At 35.4% G+C, this 23,198-nt stretch overlaps 1 protein-coding gene across 2 annotated transcripts in view; it reads left to right on the top strand.

Moving 5' to 3' along the window:
* NDUFAF2 (NADH:ubiquinone oxidoreductase complex assembly factor 2) overlaps positions 1-23,008 on the top strand; it is a 153,577-nt gene extending 130,569 nt beyond the window's left edge. For both annotated transcript variants that reach the window (XM_010966257.3, XM_074358768.1), the window contains one exon: positions 22,676-23,008. In XM_010966257.3, the coding sequence (XP_010964559.1) occupies positions 22,676-22,924 (249 nt within the window). In that variant the 3' untranslated portion in view covers positions 22,925-23,008. The remainder of the gene's footprint in view (positions 1-22,675) is intronic.
* Positions 23,009-23,198: the final 190 nt, after the last annotated feature.

Genomic DNA, 23,198 nt, shown 5'->3' on the forward strand with positions numbered 1-23,198 from the left:
TTAGGTCCCATTTGTTTATTTTTGCTTTTGTTTCCATTACTCTAGGATATGGATCCAAAAAAAAAAATGCTGTGATTTATGTCAAAAGATGTTCTACCTATGTTTTCCTCTAGGAATTTTAGAGTATCTGATCTTAAATTTAGGTCTTTAATCCATTTTGAGTTTATTTTTTAATACGGTGTTAGAGAATGTTCTAATTTCATTCTTTTACACTTAGCCGTCCAGTTTTCCTAGCACCACTTATTGAAGAGACTGTCTTTTTCCACTGTGTATTATTGCCTCCTTTGTCATAGATTAATTGCCCATAAGTGTGTGGATTTATTTCTGGGCTTTCTATCCTACTCTATTAATCTATATGACTGTTTTTGTGCCAGTACCATACTGTTTTGATTACTGTAGCTATGCAGTATAGTCTGAAGTCAGGGAGCATAATTCCTCCAGCTTCATTCTTTCTCGAGATTGTTTTGGCTATTCAGATTTTTGTGTTTCCATACAAATTTTAAAATATTTTGTTTTAGTCCTGTGAAAAAATGCCATTAGTAGTTTAACAGAGGTTGTGTTGAATCTGTATATTGCCTTGGGTAGTACAGCCTTTTAACGGTATTGATTCTTCCAATCCTAGGACATGGTATATCTCTCCATATTCAGTTTCTTTCATCAGCATCTTATAGTTTTTGGAGTACAGGTCTTTTGCCTCCTTAGATAAGTTTATTCCTTGGTGTTTTATTCTTTTTGATGCAATGGCAAATAAATGGGATTGTTTCCTTAATTTCTCTTTGTAATATTTCATTGTTAGTTTATAGAAATGCAACATATATCTATATATTAATTTTGTATCCCATAACTTTACTGAATTCATTGATGAGCTCTAGTAGTTTTCTGGTGGCATCTTTGGATTTTCTATATATAGTATTATATCATCTGCAAATAGTGACAGTTTTACTTCTTCCTTTCCAATTTGAATTCCCTTTATTTATTTTTCTTCTCTGATTTTTGTGGCTAGGACTTCCAAGACTCTGTTGAATATAAGTAGCAAGAGTGGACATCCTTGTCTTGTTCCTGATCTTAGAGGGAATGCTTTCAGCTTTTCACCACTGAGTATGATGTTAGCTGTGGGTTTGTCATATATGGCCTTTATTATGTTGAAGTATGTTCCTCTATGCCCACAATATGTACTAATTTTCATTTATAAGATGAATAAGCCCTGAGGTTCTAAAGTATAGCATAGTGACTATAGTTGATAGCACTGTATTTTATAGTTGAAATATACTAACAGTGTAGAACATAAATGTTCTCAAAAAAAAAGAAGAAAGTTAAATATTTGAGGTGATGGATTTGTTAATTAACCCAATGGGGGTGTCCTTTCACAATATATTGCATATCAAATCATTTTGTATACTTTAACTATGTTAGAGTTTTATTTTAAAATTATACCTCAATAAAGCTAAAAAATTTTTAACAAATGCAAAAAATCTAAATAACTAACAACAAAAAAAGTCAAATATTTAAAAAAAAAAAAAAACAGCTTGTTGCAGACCTTATAAACCTCCTAGAAGAAAACATAGGTAAAACATTCTGTGACATAAATCTTAGCAATGTTCTCATAGGGCAGTCTACCCAGGCAGTAGAAATAAAAGCAAAAATAAACAAATGGGACCTAATTAAGCTTATAAGCTTTTGCACTTATAAACAAAACAAAAAAACAACCTAGAGAATGGGAAAAATATTTGCAAATGATGCAATTGAAAAGGGCTTAATTTCTAGAATACACAAACAGCTTATACAACTTAATAACAAAAAAAAATACCCAATCCAAAAATGGGCAGAAGACCTAAACAAGCAATTCTCCAATGAAGACGTACAAATACCCAATAGGCACATGAAAAAAATATGTTCAACATTCCTAATTATCAGAGGTATTCAAACCAAAACTACAATGAGGTATCACCTCACACCAATCCGAATGGCCATGATTCAAAAGTCCACAAACAATAAATGCTAGAAGGGTGTGGAGAAAAGGGAACCCTCCCACACTGTTAGTGGGAGTGTAGTTTGGTGCAGCCATTATGGAAAACAGTATAGAGATTCCTCAAAAGACTGAAAATAGACTTACCATATGATCCAGCAATCCCACTCCTGGGCATGCATCCAATGGGAACTCTAATTCGAAAAGACACCTGCACCCCAATGTTCATAGCAGCACTATTTACAGTAGCCAAGACATGGAAACAACTTAAATGCCCATCAACAGATGAATGGATAAAGAAGTTGTGTGGGGGGGTGTCAGACACACACACACACACAACACACACACAGAGGAATACTACTCAGCCATAAGAAAGAATAAAATAATGCCATTTGCTGCAACATGACTGGACCCGGAGATTGTCATTCCTAGTGAAGTAAGCCAGAAAGAGAAAGAAAAATACCATATGATATCACTCATATATGGAATCTAAAAAAAAGACACAAATGAACTTATTTACAGAACAGAAGCAGACTCACAGACATAGAAAACAAACTTATGGTTACCAGGGGGGAAGGGAGTGGTAAGGGGTAAATTAGGAGTTTGAGATTTGCAGGTACTAACTACTATATATAAAATAAACACAAGTTTATACTGTATAGCACAGGGAACTATATTCAATATCTTGTAGTAACCTATAATGAAAAGAATATGAAAACAAATTTATGTGTGTGTGTGTGTGTATATATATATATATATATATATATATATATATATATATATGATTGAAACATTATGTTGTACACCAGAAATTGACATAACATTGTAAAATTGACTGTACTTCAGTACAAAAAAGACCTTGTTGCTAGTTGTGTATTAAATATAAGCTTATATATTTTAACATTTAGAAATGACTAGTTTTATTTATTATGGTCCAATTCTTCTGTTTTTGATCTTAGATAACCTTAAAGCCTGGCTACAATGATAATAAATAATCTACACATTATAAAATAGTATTACAGATCATTGCATTTTGTACTAAATGTGCCCCAAATTCTGTGCATCCAGTTATCATTAGCTTAGAAGTTTGATTATACTAAGAGCCAAAATACAGTAGTACTAAAAAAAAAAAACTCTGTGTCTGATGGGAGATGTAGAAGTGCTTTTTACTTAAAATAAATGCCACAAATTTAGATATTTGCTTAATTTAATTTCTTTTTTATTAATAAGAATGTTTTTTTATTTGTGTTTAAATACTTTTATTGGGTTAAAAATCACTTTTCATCCTTAGTGTATGAAGTTCTTGATATGCAGTAATGAAGTTAAATGTTTTCTGAATTGCACAGTTGGATATAAGGTGAAATGTTAAATAAGAAAATCAAGTTTTTTGTCCTGTCCTCTTTCACACTATTTCTAGCTTTTCTATAATTATTTGTTTTGACAGTTTCTCTTCTTAAGACAAGGGAAAGGTATAATTTAGTGAGGACTAATAAGCATAAGGGTTCAGTCATTGTCTCCTTTACAAGTCAGTCTAATTGCATTTTCTCTGGTCACCAAGTTATGTGACAGTTTATCATAAAAACATTTCATTTCATATGTGTTTGTTGAAAATAACTTTACTAAGATTTTCTATTGAATGACTTCCAAATTTTTATTACCAGATGAATATTTTTACCAAGAAATTTACATTGCATAATAATTTAAATGTAATTATAAAATGTCATGGCATATTACCACACTAGAGTATTACTTGTTAACAAAATTCATTTGTGTATTGGAAAAATATTTGCATGTAATAAGCCTAATGATATATTCAGTGAAGGTTATTATATTACATAGATTCACAAAACATCACAGTTGCCTCAATTTAAGAAGCAAAAGTAAAGATAATCCTAGAATGTAAATACTATTAACCTACACTATGAAAATAGAACTCAGCTGTTGTTCAATTTAAATTTTTATTGGACTTTTGAATCCTTATTTACAGGTATTCTTGAGAAAAATTCCCAGATAGGAGCATTACTAGGCTCTTGCCACAGTTAAACGATGTCTTTGTCTAAAAGGAAAGAGACATTCTTAAGAATTATAATAAAAAATATCATCCTATCTGAGTAAGAGAGAGTTTTATTGCCAGAATGAAAAGGAGGGTCCAACTCTAATCTCTTCCATGTGAACTCTTTTATCTAGCAAGTGGCAAAACATCCTATCCTAGCATTGTTTGTGTCCTTATCAACTGCTACTATTCAAAGAATTGACTCTCACTGTTGCCCAGCCTTGTGCCTAAATACCAGAAAGAAACTAAGTTACAAGTTCCTAACTTTTTGGGTGCTTTGGCATCAGAACACTTCTCCTTTTTATCCTAAGTTAGTAATATAGCATGTATTCATTTTTGAAAGTGAACTAATGATGGATTTTGAAACCATCAAAAATCCTTGAGATACAGGATGTGGATGCATCCTTGAGTGTCATAAAAACAATACTGCAAGTCCTTGAACCAGAATTTCCTCAAAGATCATATACAACTTGCCTGACTTAGTGGCCACAATTGCCATATTATTACAGTGTTATAGAGATTGTATTCTAGTGGGAAAGACAGACACATAGCAAATACCAAAAAATGGACCATTACAAATTAAAAAGAGCTCTGAAGGAAAAAGCAAAGATTCTAAGAAAGAATAACAGGGACAGCTCTCTTTACATGAGATGCTTAGTGAAGCTGCTCCGTGGAGATGGTATTTAGGTGGAGACCTGAAGGATAAAAGGGAACAAGCAAGATGAAGAGGGAGTGACATGACATCTAAGCCAGATACCATAATGAAAAGACTGACAAATTTGACAGAATAAGAAATGTTTACTTTTTTACTTAAACAAAAATCTTAAACAAAATCAAAGGCAAACCAAAAAAAGACTGGAGGGTAGATTTTAAATAATTAGATAAGAACTTTTAACAATATATATTAACATATAAATATATGTGGAAAAACATGTGTTCTCTTTTACTGTAAGTACAGGTGTAAGTTGATGTTGACTCTTTAGAGATCAGTTTCCCAAATGCAGTTGGCCTTCCATCTCCATAGGATCAGATATGCTGTTGATTGAATCTGTATGTGTGAAAACCTCAGATATGGAAGGCCAGCTGTAAGAGCTGAATATCTACAGATTTTGGTGTCCAAAGGGGTCCAGAAGCCATTCCCCCACAGATACCAAGGGAAGGACTGTATATGGGAACCTTTTGATGTAGTTCTAGTCATGAGAAGGTATACTAAGGAATAATGGCAAATGTGTAAACATTTTAGACAAGAATGTTGTTTGTAGTGATGTAAAATATGAAGCATCCTAAACATCCGTCTGTAGGGGATTGAGTGAATAAATTGTTACTTCTGTACAATGAAGGACTAGCTACTACGTAGCCATTAAGAAGAATAATGTATGCAGTGAAGGAAACCATCAACAAAATGAAAAGGCAACCCACTGAATGGGAGAAGATATTTGCCAATGATATGTCTGATAAGGGGTTAATATTTAAAATATGTAAGGAACTCATGCAACTCAATATAAAAAAAAAACTCAATTAAAAAAAATGGGTAGAGGGCTTGAATAGGCATTTTTCCAAAGAAGACATACAGATAGCCAACAGGCACATGAAAAGATGCTCAGCATCATTAATCATCAGAGAAATGCAAATCAAAACCACAGAGATACCACCTCACACCTTTCAGAATGGCTGTCACCAAAAAGACCATAAGTAACAAATATCAGTGAGGATGTGGAGAGAAGAGAACCCTCCTACACTGTTGGTAGGAATGTAAATTGGTGCAGCCACCATAGAAAACAATATGGAGGCTCCTCAAAAAATTAAAAGTAGAACTACCATATGGTCAAGCAGTTTTACTCCTGGGTATTTATCTTAAGAAAACAAAAATAGTAAGTAGAAAAGGTATATGCACCCCCAATGCTCTTTGCAGCATTATTTATAATAGCCAAGTTATGAAAGCCACTAAGTGCCTACCAATAGATGAACGGATAAAGAAGATATAGTGTGTGTGCGCGCGTGCGCACACAGCAGAATATTACTCAGCCATGAAAAATGAAATCTTGCCATTCGTGACAATATGGATGACCCTAGAGGGTATTATGCTAAGTGAAATAAGTCAGACAGAGAAAGACAAATATTTATGTTTTCACTTACATGTAGAATCTGAAAAATAAAACAAATGAGTAAGTATAATAACAAAGCAGAAACAGACTCACAGATACAGAGAACAAATTATTGGTTACCAGAGAGAAGAGGGGTGGAGGAAGGGGCAAGATAGATGAAGTGGATTCAGAGGTACACTACTAGGTATAAAATAAATAAGTTATAAGGATATAATCTACAGCACAGGGACTATAGCCAATGTTTTATAATAACTTTATATGGCATATAGTCTATAAAAATACCAAATCTCTATGTTGTACACCTGAAACTAATACAATTTTGTAAGTCACCTATACTTCAATTTAAAAAAATAGAAATACTAAAGGATAAGTTTAGTATTCATTGATTTAACAAAAAGGATAACATACACCTATATTTTGATGCAAAAAGATGTCTGGAAAGTCATGAGTGAAAATCAGGTTATGGAACAGTGTGCATAGTATATATTTATAATTATACACATACATTTGTAAATGAGATACATTATACTCATATTGTAAATCTATATGTATTATAGGGGAAAGTCTGTAATGATATACTCCAAACTTTCTAACAGTGGGTATGAAATTAAAAGAGATTTACATTTTTGACTTTGTGGATTTTTGTTTAAATTTCAGTATTTGTTTCACGATATATTATTTTTGTAGAAAAGAAGTAATCTCGAAGGGAAAAAAGAATATTTGAAAGGAACTGGAAAAGTTCTCTTTACTCCTTTGCAAGTTTACTACTATTTCAAGTTTCCTGTTTCTTAGCCAATCTAAAGGGCAGGCTGATGAAGTGAGAATATGGCAATAGCAGGCAGTCGTCTGTTAGCTTATGATCATTAGCTGTGTTATTTGTTGGTTTATCATTGGTCTCTTCCTACTGGAATTTAAGCCTAATGAGAGCAGAGACTGCCTCCTGTCTGTTGCCTTATCTTCAGGATCTAGAACAGTGCCTAGCTCAGATTACTGTTCAGTTATATGAAATGAGTATGTAAATTAGGGAAAGAGAGATTCCAGCTGAGGTCTCTTGGCCAGTGCCTTAGGAAACCCCTTCCGTCTCTGCCCTTCATTTCCTTTTGACTTTGTTCTTAATTTCTCAGTGGCCATTTTGCTGCCCTACCCCCCAGTTCCCATGAGAATTCTCACCCCACCTTCATCTTCCTGTCTCCATCTCTGCTGGGATACTCCTGAGCCTTTCTTTTTCACCTGGCACCAAACCTAAAAGGAAGCCTGGCCAGCACCGATGCCCACTTGCGCTTACACCTGCTTGCATCCCTGATTGCCTGACCTTTAGAACTCTCTCTACAATCCTAATTAATATTCTAGCCTTTTCATTTTTCTCTTAGGAGAAAAGATGTTACTGTAGTTCCCCCCTTTTATCGTCCCTCCTTCCCTCAGCGTCATTTCGGTTGGTTTCATCAGCAACTACTCTTCTGGGAATTCCACTCTGCTCCCAGTATAGTTGCTGCAGACATCCCCTGAACTGCCTGTCTGTTGGTGCTACTCCCATTGCCTGAAGTGGATGTTTTTATTACTGGTGTAGTGGTGGTGGTTCATCTGATTCCTGCTCGTGCAGTTGGCCACATGGTCACCTCCTTCTACTCCCTACCACTACCCACCCTTCCCCAAGCCTATCCTCTTCTTTCTACCTTCTCCAATCTCATAAGAAGGGAAATGCTTGAACACTCTTTGGAAGTGGGGGGAGTGGAGTCCTGAGCTCCATTTGAAGTAACTGAGGGTCACTTACCCATCTACTGCCCCACAGTACACTTGCCTCTTTGGGAAAACAGCACCAGCAGCCCCTCTGAGATGTCAGCAGCTTGTTTTCAACTCTTGGTCAGTCATAGTCACTATAGATGATGCTTTGTGATTCTATCACATTATATTTTTTGTTGCAGATGTGCTACACTCTGGTTAAATTGCTTAATGTATACTAAGCAGGGAGTATAACCATCATTATAATATGGTTTCTCGGGGGGGGGGAGTGTTTTAGGTTCAAAATAATTGATTTATTATTAAACTTTCTTACCTTAAAGCCTTTCTAAGTTAGGAACTCTGTATTTGAGTAGTGATGTAATTTAAGTCAAATAGTTACCGGTGACAGGTGAAAGGTACACAAAGAAAAAGAGAAAAATAATTTTTTCTTAATTTTCAAAAGAGCGAACTGAGTCATCTTTACTTCATTAATTTTTAAAAAACTAGTATAAGCTCCCAAAAGTGTAAATAAGTTTGTATCTGTCTTTTCTCACTTTGCAAGTTATAAAGCCTTTTTCAGCATATGAAGAGAAGGGCTTTAAGTCATTTGGAATCAGAATTTGTTTTATTAATGATGGAATATGATTTATCCTTGATCACCTGCTATTTAAGTTTAGATTTGGATTTATAATACAGTTGCAAAATACAGAGTTAATCTGCTTATTCAGCAGTTAGTAAAGTGAATATACAGAGCCAAATTCATTAATTCATCAGATATATATTGAGCATCTGTTATGTGCTAGGTATGCTAGGCACTGAGTGTGGGGGAAGAAGGGGAGAAGGGAGGTAGAAAGGGCAGTGAATAACCCATTCTCTTTGAGACAGCAGAATATATATGCCTTTGCCCTCTGCCTTAGTAATCCAACTTCTAGAAATCTACTCAAATACATCTGGTGTACGCAAGCTGGCAAATACTCAATTTGGTGTAATTCACAGGGCTGTTCATACTAGAAATAGTAAATATGGCTTAGTGAGAGACTAGAAACAACCCAAATGTCTATCTGTTAATAAGCCACAGTATGGCTGCACAATGGAGGCTGTCTGCCCACCATACTTTCTGCACTTGGGAAGCAAGTCCTTTCTTGAAGGGGAAACTGATCAGAGTATCTCCATGTCTGCCATGGGCAAGTTTAGGTTTTGTTCTAAAGACTCATTAAAGAATTGTTAGTGGGAAGTGGCAGGGAAGTGGCAGGAAAGGTCAGGGGTTACTGTGTGGACATTAGGTCATAGAGGACCAAGGAGACCTATTAGGAAGCGATTGTAGTCTTGGCAAAAAATGCCAATAGCAAGAAAGATGGAAAGAACTGCACAATTCAAGATACATTTTGGAGGAAGGATTGATAAGATTTAGTTCTAGGTGGTTGTTGGGGAGTACAGGAAAAATAGGAATAGTTTTAGTAAAGGTACACAGTTGTGTAAGGGAGGCTGATTTAGCTGCTTCTGGCTGAAGTGCCGCTTCCTACCATGAGGACATTCTAGTAGCCTCTTCCTCCTCCCCAGATCCTGCTCACTGGTTTGCCTAGGACATGTCAGAGAGGCTTCTTTGAGAGTATGGTAGTTTACTTGCAGGGCTGCCAGTTAGCAGGATGACCCCTCCCTGTGTATGTAGTGGGGTGTTGCCTTGGAGCTTGTCTGGATCTTAACATGTAAAGAAAAGGAGTCGGGTGAGTCAGTCTGAAACAAAGCAAAGCTGCCAGGTGTCAGGGGAACAGTGTAGCCAGGCCGTACTATACTGAGCCCTGCTGTATGCTGAGCACTCTGTGGGGCTTGCTGAGAACTATGCCAAGGCAGTAATGAGTAGTGGAAAGAACACAGTGGAGGCAGAAGCTTTGGTTTCAAGTCTAGGCTAATTGTGTGACCTTGAGCTAGTCCTCTGGGCTTCATCAATCTTGGATATATTTAATTTAAAACACCCATTAGACATCCAAGTGGAGACATCATTTAGATAGTGCTATATGATTCTGGAGCTTGGAGAGAGGTCAGGCCTGAAAATACAAATCTGAGATTCTTCAGCATATATGGAAATGATTACCTCAGGAGAGAGTAAAGACAAAGAAGGCCTAGAATCGCGTCCTGATGCACTCCAGTATTCAGAGGTTTAGCTGAGAAGGAGCTAACAGAAGATACTTGGATATTTTATAGACATCTCAAATTCGGTACCTCTAAGCCAGAACTCCTCTTTTTCTCTATTTACTACCATGGTTAATGGCATTATCCATCATCATTCACCAGAAACTTGGGGATTGTCCTGGTCTCCTTCACCTCCACATACTTGGTGATCAAGGCCTTTCTCCTTTTGAATATCTTAATAGTCTATCTTTTTCTCTCCATCTCACTTCACTACTTTTGTCTTGTTTCCTGCCCTAATGATTTCTCACTTGAATTTCAGCAGTAGCATCCTAACTGATTTCTTGATTCTAGTCTCACCTCCTTCCAATTCAGTTTCAGTGAGGCTATGAATTCAGTGTCAGAGAGGCTACTCTGCAGTTCCTGGAGTCATTTTTTTTTTAACATTTTTTATTGATTTATAATCATTTTACAATGTTGTGTCAAATTCCAGTGTTCAGCACAATTTTTCAGTCATTCATGGACATATACACACTCATTGTCACATTTTTTTCTCTGTGAGTTATCATAACATTTTGTGTATATTTCCCTGTGCTATACAGTGTAATCTTGTTTATCTATTCTACAGTTTTGAAATTCCAGTCTATCCCTTCCCACCCTCCACCCCCCTGGTAACCACAAGTCTGTATTCTCTGTCTGTGAGTCTATTTCTGTCTTGTATTTACGCTTTGTTTTTGTTTGTTTGTTTTTGCTTTTGTTTTTTAGATTCCACATATGAGCGATCTCATATGGTATTTTTCTTTCTCTTTCTGGCTTACTTCACTTAGAATGACATTCTCCAGGAGCATCCATGTTGCTGCAAATGGCATTATGTTGTCGGTTTTTATGGCTGAGTAGTATTCCATTGTATAAATATACCACCTCTTCTTTATCCAGTCATCTGTTGATGGACATTTAGGCTGTTTCCATGTTTTGGCTATTGTAAATAATGCTGCTATGAACATTGGGGTGCAGGTGTCATCCTGAAGTAGATTTCCTTCTGGATACAAGCCTAGGAGTGGGATTCCTGGGTCATATGGTAAGTCTATTCCTAGTCTTTTGAGGAATCTCCACACTGTTTTCCATAGTGGCTGCACCAAACTGCATTCCCACCAGCAGTGTAGGAGGGTTCCCCTTTCTCCACAGCCTCTCCAGCACTTGTCATTTGTGGATTTTTGAATGACGGCCATTCTGACTGGTGTGAGGTGATACCTCATCATAGTTTTGATTTGCATTTCTCTGATAATTAGTGATATTGAGCATTTTTTCGTGTGCTTTTTGATCATTTGTATGTCTTCCTTGGAGAATTGCTTGTTTAGGTCTTCTGCCCATTTTTGGATTGGGTTGTTTATTTTTTTCTTATTGAGTCGTATGAGCTGCTTATATATTCTGGAGATCAAGCCTTTGTCGGTTTCACTTGCAAAAATTTTCTCCCATTCCGTAGGTTTTCTTCTTGTTTTACTTCTGGTTTCCTTTGCTGTGCAGAAGCTTGTAAGTTTCATTAGGTCCCATTTGTTTATTCTTGCTTTTATTTCTTCTAGGAGAAAATTTTTGAAATGTATGTCAGGTAATGTTTTGCCTATGTTTTCCTCTAGGAGGTTTATTGTATCTTGTCTTATGTTTAAGTCTTTAATCCATTTTGAGTTGATTTTTGTATATGGTGTAAGGGAGTGTTCTAGCTTCATTGTTTTACATGCTGCTGCCCAGTTTTCCCAACACCATTTGCTGAAGAGACTGTCTTTATTCCATTGTAAATTCTTGCCTCCTTTGTCGAAGATGAGTTGACCAAAAGTTTGTGGGTTCATTTCTGGGCTCTCTATGGAGTCATTTTTTAATGTGGTATAAACACATAAGTCTCCTGCTATGATTGCCAGATTTTACAAATAAAAATACAAGGCACCTAATTAAATTTAAATTTCAAACAATGGATAATTATAAGTGTAAGCAATATTTAGGACATACTTATACTAAAAAATTATTTTTGGTTTGTCTAAAATTCAAGTATGCTTGAAGTATGCTTGAGTATGCTGCTCTTTTATCTAAAAATCCTACTCTTGCTTTGATGTCAGAATATTCTGCCATGGTTTTCAGGATAAAATCTAAATGTCCTGACGTTGCATGTTCTGATTTTTGCATGCCATGTATGAACTGCTTACAGTATCCTGAATTTGCTGTACTGCTTTACTTCTCCATACCTGTGGTACTCACCTCTTCCAGAATACCCTCCTCTTCTCAGTTTTCTGGTTAATTCCTATTGTTAAGACTCAAGCATCACTTTCTCTAAAAAGTCATTTCTAACCTCCTACTCCCCACCCTGTGGATGATAATGGGAACACCAGCTCCTCTTCTGCAGTCTCATAACATTCTTTGCTTGATATTATCCCAGAATGTATCATAATGTAGTTTAATTTTTTTTACCTGCCTCTCTTCCCTAGATTGTGAGTTCCTTAAGAACAAGGTAGAAATTATATCTTTCAATCCTGTATTCCTGGCGCATAGTAGGCTCTCAGTGTATGAACAAACCAGTGAATGAGTGGATGAAAATCTAGGAAAGAACCCATAAGCATAAGCCTCATACTGGGCCATTGGTGCTAATTCAGCTCTTCCCTGCCTTGACTCCTGGATAAGTCTATGCTGCAGCCTTTGCCTGTCCTCCTCTTTACCCCCCAAAGAAGCTCCAGAAGAGTCGGACTGAGGTTTGTTCTCTGTATCCCTAGGGCCTTGAATTATGAGTGCTCATTATATATTTATTGAATGAAAATATGTGAGTGAATGAATGAATGAGTATACCTTGCAGGGCTCCAGGTCCTGCTGTCCCCTGCACTGGAGGACAGGATTCCTTCTTCAGGTCCTGGGAGGGAAACCTCCAGCCACAACATATTTGAATCTCTAGGGCATTCTCTGTGAAGCTGGAGCTGCAGCTTCTCTAACTCTGTGTCTTACCTCTTCTTGCCCAACTCCTCTACGTCCCTCTCTCAACCTTAGGGAGAAGAACTCTTTTCTCCCAACAGCAGCTGGCACATATGGCTCAATAAATGTTAGCAACCATTCACAGATGGAGCCTCCTCTTTCCTCCAGGGCTCTAGCCTCTGCTCTTTCTTTCCCACTTTCAGAGCCCAGTCTGGAAAGCCGTGGGGATCTGACATTACCTTCTCTTCCAGGGATTATGATCTTCCCCCTTCTCACACAAGGGAGCAAGGTTTTCTTTGTCTCCCACCTGGGCAGTTCAATTAAATAGGACTAATATTAAATGACTCTAATTATTTTTTTATTAATGTTTAACTGCTAAATTCCTTTTTCGATTAAATCATTGTGTCTTTATGCTCAAAGGTCTTTTTTTCATACATATGGAAGTTCGTTTATTTTATTAACGGAAATACCACCTGCAAAACTATTAATGACTTGAGCTCTGTGATTAGTTCATTTTAGTGACATTTTGAGATTTAATAATTAATCTGGCTCAAGTTCAAAGAAAGAAAACTCAATGCCAGAAATTCTTAGCCAGTAAGGAATATAAACAAACCTTACAATTGTTCCCTCAAATAACAAAAACCATTGAGATCAACTTCTTGCAATTAGAAATGTTTTGGAAAAATGCAGAAGAAAAGTTCAAGAAAGCATGTCAAAACAACAAAACTCAGTCTACATTTTCATTATTGTAATTGATCAAAGTCTGTTTGCAGTAGATTGGACTGTGAATAAATTAAATGTGACATTGATTTGGCAGAGGCACACTAGTGATTGGCAAGAACACATAGCAGGAGCAGCTTCTGTTAACAGAATTTACTTGGTGGTTGTTTCATTCTAATAGATTTCTTAGCAACCTAGTGCTATCATACTAACCTAACCTAAGCTCTGTCATTTATTTACCCTTTGGGCTTCTACTCCCATCCAGGCAAGATTAAATTCATTTTTGATTACTACTCTAGCAGGCATTACCTCTGGTCTGAACACAGAGTACCTTTTGGTGACCTATGCACCTCCTCCCTTTTTTTCCTCTACTTTCTTTCATGTACTGAAGAAGGGTGATCTAAGAACTTATTATTTCATCCTGGCAGTTCAACTTGTAGAACTAGAAAAATGTAGTTTAATTAAACAATTTGGCAATAGTTTCAAGCTTAGGCATTACTACTGCTTTTGCTCAGCCTAAATCATTTCTTGGTATGTCACAAAATTGACACTGTAAGAAGAATATTCATCTTAGAACATTTTGAAACAGTTATAAAACAAATTCCTGTTATAATTATGTTGATTGTGGGGTGGAGTGTGTGGCATACACTTTCCGGATGAGAGTATTTTACAATAAGTAAATGTCTTTACGGTTTGAGAACCTGTACCATACTTTATGCCAAGTCTTCACTTATAATCTGTTTACTAAATCTTTTTGTATTCTTTAAAATGTGTTTTCTTAAACAGACTCAAAGGCAATGTATTCATACTTTAAAAATTTTAATACTCATTAAAATAAAAATTCTTCATTAATATGTATATTTTAAATTATGGAAAGAAAATGGAGCTGTCAAAGTCAAGTATATTTATATCATGTATAGCCCATAGTCTAGTGAGAGGTGAAAAATCTATGGATTGGGGAGCATATGTTTAGTAATTTAAATATTTTAGAAAGTTGATCTTTCTAAAAGTTCTAAGATTAATACTTTCATTGTATCTTTATCTTATGTGCCCTTTGAAAAGTATATATCTACATCCAGTAGTTTTTAAAGATATATTTACATTAAACTTTTGCCAGAAATATATTGGTAATTTTTAATTAAAACTTTAAAAAATTTAGGTTCCTGGTTTTTGTATGTCATATAACTGAATCATTATGAAATGGCCATGGTTTTGTTCCCACAGAAGACTAAAAAAAAAAAAAAAATTCAGTGAAATGGGCAGTTTTATCATTATCCATAAGACTGACTACTAAGTCTTTACTTGCTCTTGAATATAGTAAACTTTCTAACAGTGAAGCACTGTTGAATTTACTTTAAACTGTATTTAGATTTTTTTTTATCTTGAGATTTCTCTTGTACTTAAGTTTGAACATAGTTATATATGGTATATTGGGAATTCACAAGTACTTGAAACCAAATGGAGACCATTTATAAATACCAAACTTCAGAGGAGCGTGGAGCCAGAACCTCAAAGAAGAAATGGATTATGTTATATATAAATGTATTCTGCCTGCCTTTTTACCTAGCTGGGTTCATAGCACTTTTAAAACAAACTTTATAATTTCCTAATAAAGGACTAACCATTTGCTCTATTTTATTTCCAGGTCTATTTGTATAAAAATTATCAAATGATTTTGAAGTTATTTCATGGAATTTTATCTTTAACTTGAATATCACACCATCAGCATCATATAAATGCATATAGAGTGTATTACTCAAATATTCCTTGACAGAATTTTCACTTGACTAGCTTGAGTCTTTAAAGAGAGAAGTAGGGATAGGGGATTGAGCTCCTGAATTATATCATTAAAACCATTATTCATTCTTATTTGTACACACATGTAGCACATACAAATAAGTACACTTAAACAAATACTAGTGACGCTTCACGTATCTTAAATTATTAAGGTGGGTAATTTGTATTTATCTTGTTCACTAAGTACATGTATAATAATATTCCTAACAGTTGTTGTATGAATGCTTAGATCTGTATCTAAATACTGAATTCCATTTAATAGTGTAGGCTCAGAATTCCTCTGGTCCAAGTGTGGCCCCAGAGATGCAGAATGACTTGGATACCTGAGACAGAAGAATCTTTGGGTAACCTTTTTAACTCACTCACATATTTCTCAGCCCTTTTCTTTCTCCAGTATTTGCCAAGTAATCTAAACTTTCTTCGAGTCAAGATGACATCATCAGAGAGCACTGTGGGCAGCTTTAGATCTCTCCCTTCTCTCAGATGCTAGAGTACAGCAGCTCCAAGGTTCAAGTTTGCAGAGCCTCAGTTTCCTTTATCTCCCCCAAGGCATCATCACAGAGACCTCTCGTCTTACTCTGCCATTTTCTCTCACCTCTTTTTTATAGTCCAGGTATCCAGTTCTCTTACGTAATACCTCCCGCAGCTGTAACTGTGTATTAGAGCTGATTTCTTTACCATCTTGGAAAAGTCACGTGTACTAGATTTTCGCATAAGGGACTGTATGATTGGAGTGGGATTATGTCATTCCTAAAGTCTTTGAGTCAACATGTTTGGAGATTGCATTCTCAAGCTTTATTTTTGTCTATATTTTATTTATTAAAAAAAAACTTTAAAACACTTTGTCATTATCACACTTAGCAATTTGCAACATTGAGGACAATAGGGCAACTATCAAAAGGTCTCTTAAGCAGGGCTCTTAGTGAAGAAGTGGCATTGAAAAGGACTTCAGCTATAACCTTTCGGGGGCTTGAGTTCACATCTCTGAATTAATAAATAATACACAGTAAATAACCATTAACTTGTTTATACTACAAGAACAGAGATAAACTTGTTAACAGCATCCAGCATCCATTTCCTTTTTAAAAAAAACAAATCTCCTTTTCAATGTAATCCTTCACAAACAATGGTAATTTATAATTCAACATAGAAAATAGATTATACCATAATAAAGGTTTAAAAAAAAAGATAATTAAAATTTAAATTAAAAAAGAAAATACATAGATTCAAACATTTAACACATAATACTTTTCACAACTGAATTTCTCACTTTTCCCAATATCAAGGCTCCATAAACAACTCAAGGCTAAGCCAATTTGCTCCGACGGAACACCCTGTTGAAATGAGAGACATTGTCGCAGAACAATAGTCATTCATAAATAATTTATTTACGGGAAATTCTGAAATATCAGATTTTGGTACAGCTTGTGTTTACTCTGTTATCAGTATGGTTTCTTTCTCTTCTTCCCTGAGACTGGTTGAGAATGATATCCTTCAGTATTTCACTCCACGGGAATCTTTGCTGTGACCTTCTCAGAATGGAGTTGACCTCATGCATGACTTTCTGATTGTCCACTAGGCTCAGCTTCAATGGAGAAGGGCCACTGTTGACATACTGCTTCAAATCCCAGGCTAGGAGGCCAGAATAATGGTACAAGGCATAGAAGGCTTGGTGGGCAGAGGCCCTTTGTCGGATGGGAGTAGGGAGGAAACGAGGCATCCTCTGTCTCTGAGGTAATGCTAGTAATCTGAGGGATGCATATGGTCATAACAGTCCTCTTTGCCTTTCAGGCTGCACTTTTCCTCTATTTAGTGGTAATGGATATCTTTGCAAAGCTTGAGAAGTCCTTTTGGTTCAGATACAATCATGATAACCCTCAAAATATATAGCAGTAGTTTCAGTGCACAGCATGATGATGCTCTTCATGTGCTGACGGAGCTGAGTGGGTGGATATAAAGTTCTAGGGCATCAAGTACCTAGCAGAGTGTCTCGAAGCCTATCAGTTTTCCCTGCAATGAAATTCTTCATTCTGATATTTCTGGCATTACTCATTCCTTTATGTATATTCAAGTTTCCCATCCTGTATCATTTTCCTTCAGCCTAAAGCACTTCCTTTAACGTTCTTGTAATAGAGGTTTGCTTGTGCCTTTTTTTGCTTGAAAGTGTTATTTTTGAAGGATATTTCCATTGGATATAGTATTCTAAATTGTGGTTTTTATTTTCTTTCAGCATAGTAAAGTCATTCTATTGTCTTTACCTTTAATTATTTCTGATGAGAATCAATGGTATTTCTTATCTTTGTCTCATATAAATGTCTTTTTGTAGCTTATTTTAAGATTTTCTCTTTATCATTAGGTTTTAGCAATTTGATTTTGATGTGCTTTGGTTTTGTATTCTACTTGGATTTTTTTTTTAATTTTTTGGACATGTAGGTGTATATGTCTATCTATTTGAAATATTTTTAGTCATTATTTCTTCTCTCTCTCTCTCTTTTCTTTCTGTGATTCATTATATACATATATTAGACTGCTTAATATTGTCCCACAGCTCCCTGAGGCTCCAGTTCAGTTTTTAAGCTTTTTTCTCTTTCTTGTGCTTCAGTTTGGACCGTTTCCATTGCCTTGTTTTCAAATTCATTACTCTTTTCTTCTGCAGTGTCTGATCTGCTGTTAAGCATATCCATTATGTTTTAAAATTTTCATGTATTGTATTTTTCACCTCTAGAAGTTCCATTTGGTTCTTTTTAATAATTTCTATTTCTTTTCTCTTTATGTTTGTTTTTCTTTTAAGTCTTTGAACATATTTATGGTAGCTGTGATAAAGTCCTTATCTGTTACTTTCATCATTTCTATCATGTTTGGGTCTATTTCCTTTGACTAGTTTTGTAATACTTTCCTTCTTCACTTCTTGATTGGATGATGAATATTGAAATAGTATACTGTCTACTCTCTGGGTTTCATTGTCCTCCTTTTTAAAAATGTTGTTTTCTTCTGGAGTATATTAATTTACATGTGAATCAGCCCAAACTTTTAGAGACCTATTTTTAAGTCTTGTTAAGGTGGATCTAGAACAATGTGTTCAATAAGAGTTTCTGCAGTAATGGAAATGTTTTATGTCTGTATTTTCCAATATGATAGCCACTAGTCACATTTGGCTACTAAACACTTGAAATGTGTCCAGTGCAATTAAGGAACTAAACTTTTTATTTTATTTTACTTAATTTAAACAACGTATGGCTAGTGGCTACTGTATTGGACAGTGCAAGTCTAGAGTTATCTCTACTCTCATGCTAATTTATCCTTACTCCTAAGGAGTGATGTTTCTGAAGTCTTTATACTGAAAGCCCTGCAGGTTTGGTGAGGCATCTCCAGCTGATTAGAACTTGGCTGTCTCCTAGTCTCATACAAGCTGCAATTGTTCAGTTTACAGCTCCCCGGTAGTTATTCTTTAGCCAGAAATTGACCTTCCTGGCCCTGTTGAGTCTCACCTTACTCATATACTGTTTAGCATTCAGCTGAACACTCAAATGTGTAAATATCTAGAACTCTTTCTATTTTCTGGTACTTTGCCCCACAAATTCCAGCTTCCTCAACCTCCCTAACCATCTCTATGTCTTTAGCTCAACAAGATCGCCAGCCTCTTCTTGGATTCCCCTACCCTGTGCAGCATAATATGCCTCCAGGAAGCTGAGGTGTTACAGGGCTTATGTCATTTTTACCCCTTCTCTCTGGGATCACAGTACTGCACTCACTATTTTTTAGTATCTGAAAAGTTCAGGTTTTTGTTTTTTGTTTTTTGTCCAGTTTTCTGGTTGTTTATGACAGAAGTACTAGTCTGGCACCAGTTACTCTATTTTGTTTTCAAGCCAGTAGATTATGTCTTACTAAAACCTCTGTTCTCAACCCAGTGGTAATGGTTGCTGCCTTTGTTGGAGACTATATAGCATGTTAAATTGGAGATTTTTTTCATCCTGGCAAAATTATGAATTTGTTCATTCTTCATAAAGATAGCAACTGATGTGGGGATTCTGCTATTTACAAAATTTTCACAACAAATAGTTATTTAATGTATGTCACAAATTAGTGGGTTAAAATTTTAAGTACTTAAACAAAAGTATAAGTATTGAGATTGTATTTCTACCCTGTGATGAGAAAGTTTGGTATGTTTATTTTCAGTGGAGTAAAATAAACAGTCACTATTTAAAAATTCAGCTGTACTCTCTTCTGTTGTACTATCACTGCCCAGTAGCCAGTTCTTTCCCAGTCCTTACAACAACCCATTGAAGAAGACAGTAAGATTGTAATCTCCATTTTACACATGAGGAAACTGAGACACAGGGAGTATAAGCAACATTAACAGGGTCACACAGATAGTAAATGGCAGAACTGAGATTTGTATGCAGTTAGTCCTGCTTCAAAGTCCATGTTTTTAACCACAGACTTTCAGAAGACCTAACAATGTAAACAGCATACATATGAGGGAGGTGTAAGTGTTTATACATACATAGTCACTGTATTCCCATTTTCAGATAAAGGAACTGAGACTGAAAAAAAGTTAAGTGACTTTTTTGGTGCCACTGCTGGTAAAAGGTAGATTTGGGATTGAAACTATGTGTGTTTGGGTCAAAGAACCGTCTATTTGGATAGTCATCAGACTGCTGTTTTTTTTTAATGAAAAAGTGAAATATTGGAAACAACAGTAGGGGTAGTCATTAAGGAAGTCATGGTATATTGCAAATGATAAAATACCATCCAACTATTTTTTTTAATGTTGAACACTGACAGGGAGAAAAGCAGTATGTAAAAGGATAAATATTTGTTTCAAACATATAAACATTTATATGAAGACCTACTTACTTTTGCTTTATCCCTATACAAACACTGAAACAAACATACTGTTTTTATTGATAAACAGTGAGACAAGGTGATATTATTCCAAGGAAATAATGTAAGGAAAAATGCTTGCTTCATAGTAATTTCTGCTATAAGATAGGCTTTGTTACAAAATTATTTCTGTTTATCTTCAAGTCTACAGATTCCTTTTTATTCACCTAACTACTTTTCATTTTATCTATTCCAAATATTTACAAAACTAGATTTCCTTTCAAAAATGATTTATGTTCTGTTTAATTTTCCTGGAAGCTGTTAGCAGGGGTCTGGTAACCATTAGTTGTTTTTTTTTTTTTAAAGACAAAAAAATTTATTTCCTAGAAAAACTATAGTCCATTTTTTTCAACTCTGAAATCTTTCATCTTCATGTTAATATAATTAACATATTCAGATTGGCTTTTCATTTGCCTAAATAGCTGTTATAAGAAAGAAACTAACAGAGTAATGATGAGTAAAGAGAAATTATGTGAAGGCAGGAAAAAAGAAGGAACAGCTCTCTGCTCTTAGTTTCCTTTTATGCAGACGGCATAGGCTCGCACCAGCTGTAAGACTGCAGCAGCAGAGCTGAAATCCACAGGGGCGACATGACTGATGCTCTTGATACCAGAGCCAGCCAAGCTGCGTACCAGCTTCCCAGTAGCGCCTTGCTATCTTTGGTGGGCTCCCAGTGCAAGCTCAGCCCAGTCCTGAACCATTCATTCTGCTCAGGAGAAAGAGATTCCATGCAGACACAGCATTTTGCAGAGGGTCTTGAAGAGTATGGAGATGAAGTGAAGAGATGTCCTCAGACTGAAAAATATTTCCATCTACTTCCATTATTTCCAGTATCATATTGAGGGATTTCCTTTGTTATATATATAGTCACCTCACCTGAGAATTCTACAGAGCGTCTGAAAGGCAAATCCTGACTTCTCTCACCCTCACTCATAGCAGCTGTCCCTAACCTAAGTTATTGTGGTATTCAACCACTCATGGGGAATTGATCTATGTTGTGGAAATTACAAGAATAATATTTATAAATATTCTTTCCCTCACATGTTAGCTTTGGGGCAGGGTGAAGTTTCATTAGATGGGCCCTTTGTATCTAAAACTAAAAGTCTGTAACACTATAACCTTCCCAGATCTTTTCTTATAAGTACAAACCATTATTTTAAGTGTGATTTTAAATATCAGTGCTTACCTTTTTAAAGGACTGTTACTACTTGAAATTCATGTTAGAGACAGAAAGACTGCATCATGCGTTTGGATATTCAGATATGTCATTTTCTTAAGTATTGAAATTGAAAAATAACTTGGGAGAACTTGTCAATGTTGTCATATTAATTATATTAACATTCATATTATAAGTAACATATATTCTTAAAGAAAAATCAGAAAATATAGATAAGCAAAATGAACATTTTAAAATGTCACCCATTTGGAAATAATCATTTTTAAGATAGAAGAGGAAGAAGGAATCAATAAAGATAAAAGATATAATTACTATATTTCATCTGTTTTTAAGATGCCTATCTTTCAGATTTTAACATTTCTGAAATCAGGGTATGTGAAAGAGTTTAATTGCCTTTTTTAGTGATACATTTAACAATGATTTAGCATCTTAAATCTGATGGTCTTGCATTCAGTGAAATACAGTAATAGATACATTGTTGTTTGGGGTATAGCAAATCTGAGTGACAGAACCGTGTTGCACAAATGGCTTGCACTGATTTGAGGAAGCATTTCCAATAGCAAAGCTCCTCTCTGGAACTGGTGTCTAGGGCATGGAACTCTGACTCCATTCCTGTCCTCTTCACTGCCATACCACTCCAGAGGAGAAAGGAAAATAGATGAGACTTGGTCCTGGCACTATAGAGGGTGGCCTTAGCATCCATGCTTTTAAGTCCCACAGAGAAAAGAAGACTGGTGGTAGGGGCATCTTTCTGAGGCCATCCATCTCACCTTTGCTTCATCCTCTGCAGAAAGTACAATCACTGGTTAGTTTTTGAGACAGAAAATAGCTGTTAAATTTAGAAAATCTTTGATAAGAGTGACTGTTATGCTGTTGTGTAATATTTCATGTTAAGTGGTTTGTTTCACTTACTGGGTAGTAAATATTTCTATTTCGTGATCCTTCCCATCTTTTTATTATAGCATACAAGGACAGAGTTGTGTAATCCAACTAACACTAATATATCAGATAACTTTTTCAGATTTACTCTGCATATATCTATTATTTAAATACAAAGCAAGTAACATGTACATATGTACTTTATTTCTTACTAGCTATTTTATTTTTATAAAACCTGTCGTTTGGGTTTTCTTCTAACTGGAAATTTAATGATTTCTTCCATTTATATATGCATGCAGGAAATACTAAAAAATGTAAAATATAGAGAAGAAATTAAAATGAAAAGCAAAGATATTTATGAAGAAGAAAAACTCCTTGGTGAAGAGAGCAACAAGGAACTCTTGGCTCCACCAGTTCAAACTCAGATTAAAGGTCATGCCTCCGCTAGGTACTTTGGAAAAGAAGAACCCTCAGTGGCTCCCACCAGCACTGGTAAAACCTTTCAGCCAGGATCCTGGATGCCGCAAGATAGCAAGAGCCACAATTAATAAATGCACTGTTGTAAAATCATTTCATTTTTATGTATGTGACTATTTTAACAAATAAAAGTTACTTTGTATTTTCCAACTGTACAGTAGTTCTCTAGTCCATTAAGCTTAAGAACTTGTTTTTAGTATGAATAATAAGTGTGAGGTTATGAATTATAGAACCCTAACTTCTTTTAAACTTAAATCCTTCACTTGATTTAATCATCATTCTCTATTTATAAATTTGCTTGGTTTTTCCCTCTTTGGATTGTTCCCTCGAAAAGTATCTTGTAGC

This window comes from Camelus bactrianus, chromosome 3 (genome assembly GCF_048773025.1).
Source record: "Camelus bactrianus isolate YW-2024 breed Bactrian camel chromosome 3, ASM4877302v1, whole genome shotgun sequence".
NCBI classification, from domain to species: domain Eukaryota; kingdom Metazoa; phylum Chordata; class Mammalia; order Artiodactyla; family Camelidae; genus Camelus; species Camelus bactrianus.